The sequence below is a fragment of the Mus caroli genome, chromosome 15 (genome assembly GCF_900094665.2).
Source record: "Mus caroli chromosome 15, CAROLI_EIJ_v1.1, whole genome shotgun sequence".
NCBI lineage: Eukaryota > Metazoa > Chordata > Mammalia > Rodentia > Muridae > Mus > Mus caroli.
The window spans coordinates 93,673,550-93,678,461 of record NC_034584.1 but is presented as its reverse complement, the minus strand read 5'-3'; the positions used below and the strand labels follow the sequence as shown (position 1 = coordinate 93,678,461).

Genomic DNA, 4,912 nt, shown 5'->3' with positions numbered 1-4,912 from the left:
ATCCACCTGCCTCTGCCTCCCAAGTGCTGGGATTAAAGGCTTGCGCCACCACACCTGGCTTTTACTTTATTTATTTATTTTTTGAGACAGGGTTTTTTTTTTTTGTTTGTTTGTTTTTTAAGTCAGGGCCCCTCTATGTACGCCTGGCTGTCCTGGTACTATGTAGAACACGCTGGCCTCAAAGTCACTGAGATTAAAGGCATAAACCACCACAGCACATAATGCTAATGGTCTTTAAAATGCTACTATCTAAAAGAGCATTAAACTTTAGAATGTTTCAAATTTTGTAAAATCTGAGGCAAGAGGAATTATTGTTTAATGGGTTCAGATTTTCTTGTTATTTATAACAAGAAAGATTAACTTTTATTTATATGTATGTTTAAGTGCCCTAAGAAGCCAGCAGAGGGCACTAGATACTCTGGAGCAGGGGTTGTGAGCCGCCAGATGTGGGTACTACAAACTGAGCCTGGGTCACTGGAAGCAAGCACCCTTAACCATGTTTCCAGAGCTTCAATTTCACAAACTGGATGCCAAAGAGTTCTGGAGATAGATGTAGTGATATTACATTACTATGTGAATGTCCTTAAAAACACCAAAGAAGGACCTGCAATGCTTAGTAGGTAAAGGCACTTGCTGGTAGGATAGACATCCTGAGTTTGAACCCTCAGGAGACAGAACCTACCCTAGAAAAACTGTCCTGACCTCTGTAATATACAAGCATCACCCTCAACAAAAACCTGTACTATATATTAAAAGAAACTTTAATGTGAATTTCAGTTGTTCAGCACTTGGTACTCTTAAGAACTGCCTCTAGGGCTGGAGAGATGGCTCAGAGGTTAAGAGTTCTGACTACTCTTCCAAGGGTCCTGAGTTCAAATCCCAGTAAAGCAGGTGGGTTTCTGAGTTCGAGGCCAGCCTGGTCTACAAAAGTGAGTTCCAGGACAGCCAGGGCTATACAGAGAAACCCTGTCTCAAAATCAAAAAAAAATAAATAAAAGAAAAAGAAAAAAAGAAATGTAGAAATGTGTAAGATGACAAAATAAAACAATTATATTGAATAAACCATTATCAAAATATTGTAAAATTGTTGATATGTTAGACAAATCAGGGTTTTTTGTTTTGGTTGGTTTTTCAAGACATGGTTTCTCTGTGTAGCCTTGGCTGTCCTGGAATTGGATCTGTTCATCAGGATGGCCTAACCAACCTGCCTCTGCCTCCTCCCAAGTGCTGGAATTAAAGGTGTGTACCACCCCCCCTCCCCCGAATTCTAACTGGTTTTAATGTATTTCAAGACATTAATTTTCAATAAACTACATATGAGAAAATGATGAACTGAGTGACTAATGAGCAGATTAACTAAATTTACAGAGTAGTTTGGTAGAAAATACAATAATAATTCAGCCTCAATATTCATTAGCAGAGCCAGGAATAGAAGTACACTTTGGGAGGTAAAGGCATATACTATGTTTAAACTTGGAAATATGCCTTTTATCCCAGGGCTCAGGAAGCAGAGGCAGTCAGATCTCTGGGTCTGAGGCCAGTCTGGTCTAAAGAGGGAGTGCTAGGTAAGCCAGGGCTACAAAGAGAAAACCCTGTCTCCGGGGATGGGGTGAGCTGAACAATATTTGCCCGTAATGGTAATTCCTAAAAAGGAAACTAGCCCTGCTTACAATAAAACCTGATTTCTTATCCTTTAAAAAACTAAGGTGAACTTAAATTAATAACAATAAAAATAAACAGAAAGATTGAGTCCACTTTTAGTGGACTGTTTCAAATATCCAAATGAATACATACTACTGACCTTCGGCATACATTAATTAAGCGTCTTTAACGCCTAATTTTAGGATCCCAAACTTATCAACTGAAAGGTAGAACAGTAACGAGGGGAAATGAGAGTATAGAAGATATAAGAAGGTATTTGCTTAATATACAATACACGTGTTTGTGTGAAAATGTCCTTATGTAACACAATACCAAGTACAACGAATATACACAATGAAAAATAAGAATTGCTTATTTACTTTATGCCAGACTACCAGGGAGTAAGATTATCCCACCACCACTTCAGAACACTCTTCGCCCCTAAGTTAGCCCCATCTTCCAAGTCCATTAATCAACCTGTGATTCCGTCTCTCAGGAAAAGATTCTTTTTATGGGCATAGTTAACAAATGCCAAGTTGCAAAGTTGCAGCTTTGCTGGATTGACGTTTTCACAATGTAAGAACAATATGATCTGGAATCTACTCAAAGCATTTGCCAGGCAGTCAGCTGATGCTCACTCAACACAACCGGGCAGAAACGAGAGAAATTAAACTTCATTATTTGTCTAAGACAGGTAATCACTACCTTGAAATCTCAAACAGGTGGACGTAGACGGTCCAATGGAAACGGTATTCCCACCGATCCAACACCACCACAAAACCCCGGCTTCCCCTAAGTTTCTCTCCTCCTCTGCAATTTTCCTTGTAACTGGCTCCGAACAGGTTCGCGGAATCAACCCGCACCACGCAGCCGCAGCCCGAGTAACTTTTACAAAAGGTCAGAGCGGTGCCTTTCAAGGCTTCCGACCCCTGTGGGGCTTCGCCGTTCGCACCAGCTCGCTTTCTCCCCCCACCCCAGAACGTTCCAGAGTTGGCGGCCGCTACCCAACAAAATTTTGGTGCAGCTTTGGGGGGGGGGTGTCTGGAGGTGGGGGGAGGGGGGAGCGGACGAGCTTTCTACTCTCTTAAAAAAAAAAAAAAACACGCCCCTCCGCAGTTAGCAAGACAAAACCCCACCGCGCCCGCAGTTCCCCTTCTCCCGCGCTCCCACATGTTGCTCGCTCCGTCCCAGGCGGCCCCGCGAGGCCTCGCTCACCCCCAGCGCGCCCACCTGATCGCCCTTTCTCCGCAGGCTCCGCCCCCGCCGCCCGCCCGCCCGCCCGCTCGCTCGCCTCCTTCAGGAGCTCCATATGGGACACCCTGGGCTCCCTCGGCTCCTCACGCCACCTCAGCCCAGCCCCCGACGCGCCGCCTTCCCTTTCCCCGCCGCCGGGGGCCTCGACCCCCACAGGCTCCCCGGGCGTGCGGAGGGCACGGCGGGGCTGCACGGCCTGCACGGCCCAGGTGCTGTGTCAGCCTCTCGTCGGGCTCCGCGGCGTGGACGGCCTGGAAAGTCACATGGCGGTGGGACCGGCCCGCGCCCCGAACACTCCGGCTCTTCTCAGAGCCCGACCGGGCGACCCGAGCCACTCACCTCAACGAAGAGCAACATGTCTGCTTCCGCTCGGCCCGATCGTTCACGCTGCCGCGACTCCAACTGGCTCCCAGGCCCGGGCCCCGGTCGGTAGGATAAGGACACTCGCCTTGCCCCTCCACCCGGCAGTGGACCCGGCTCCTCCCCCGCCGTCAGCCGCTGCGCCCTGACCCGCCCAGTCCCGCCTCCCGGGAAGCAACAACTGTTTCCGGTTCTGGAGGAAAACTGCTTCCGGGGACGGAGGGCCTGCCCGCCCCCGGGCGTGCTTCGCTCTAGCAGGCTGGTCTCTGGCGGCGAAGGCGAAAGTGTGTGGTACGTGTCGCGTGTGGGTCGAAGCCCGGGAGACCGCGCCGGGCTGTGCAAAACGCTCACTGAAGAATCTGTACTTTCTACCAAAAAGCTGACCACCGCACTGCTAACCCTTGCGCAAATTCGTGGTTCAAAACCTAGGTCCTATTAAAAGGCGACCGAGTGCACCCGCCCCTGCTGATGACGTACTGGCTCCTCCCGCCCCTCATTAGGAAAAAAAGAAAAAAAGCTGAAGAGGGAGCTAAGATACTATACAACCACTCCGTGCTTGTACTGTACTAAGCATTTTGCATAAGTTAATCTTAAGACCCTATGAATATATTGTTGGAGGAGTGCTGGAGCAGAGTCAGAATCCTTTCGCTACAACTTTGATAAAACTTTAGCCCAAGCCCCTCGGAATCAGGTCTCATTAACATAATGATGCTCCGCTGTGATGCTTAATGCTCTACTAAAATTAGCCTAGATCTATTCTTTATTGATGATGTTTTCATAGTCAAATAAAATAGTATACAAATATTTTAACTACTTTTACTAGAGTTAGTCTTCCTCTACCAATCACTTTTGCTCCAGTTTCAAACACTTTTTTTTTTTTTTAATTTAAAAAAATATGAGCCGGGCACGGTGGCGCACTCCTTTAATCCCAGTACTTGGAAGGCAGAGGCAAGCGGATTACTGAGTTCGAGGCCAGCATGGTCTACAGAGGGATTTCCAGGACAGCCAGGGCTACACAGAGAAACTCTGTCTCAAAAAAACAAAAAATAAAAAGTATATATATATATATATATATATACATAAATACATATATATATATATATATTTGTGTGTGTGTGTGTTTGTTTCCGTTTTTTGAGACAGGGTTTCTATGTAGGCTAGGTTGTTCCTGGAACTCGCTTTGTAGACCAGGCTGGCTTGAACTCACAGAGATCTGTCTGCCACCTGAATGCTGGGACAACACCTTAAAGTGATGTTTTCATTTCATCAACTCTTGCTTGTTTTCTTTTTTCTTTTTCCTTTGAGACAGGGTTTCTCTATGTAGATCTTGGCTGTCCTGGTAGACCAGGCTGGCCTAGAACTCAGAAATCCACCTACTTCTGCCCACACCCCCCAAGTGCTGAGATTAAAGGTGTGTGCCACCATGCCCAGCCCTCTCATCTTTTGTAAAAATTTATTTTCATTCTATACATATGGCTCTTTGCCTGCAGGCATGTATATGCTCCCTCCTGCATGCCTGGGAACTGAACCTGAGTCCTCAACAAAAGCAACCAGTGCTCTTAAAAAGGTTAGACCGAGCCCGGCGTGGTGGTGCACGCCTTTAATTCCAGCACTGGGGAGGCAGAGGCAGGCGGATTTCTGAGTTCGAGGCCAGCCT

At 46.9% G+C, this 4,912-nt stretch overlaps 1 protein-coding gene across 1 annotated transcript in view; it reads right to left on the bottom strand.

Annotated features, from left to right (window-relative positions):
- Larp4 (La ribonucleoprotein domain family member 4) overlaps positions 1-3,384 on the bottom strand; it is a 39,699-nt gene extending 36,315 nt beyond the window's left edge. The window contains exon 1 of the mRNA XM_029469527.1: positions 3,235-3,384. Coding sequence (XP_029325387.1) covers positions 3,235-3,252 — 18 coding nt within the window. The 5' untranslated portion in view covers positions 3,253-3,384. The remainder of the gene's footprint in view (positions 1-3,234) is intronic.
- Positions 3,385-4,912: the final 1,528 nt, after the last annotated feature.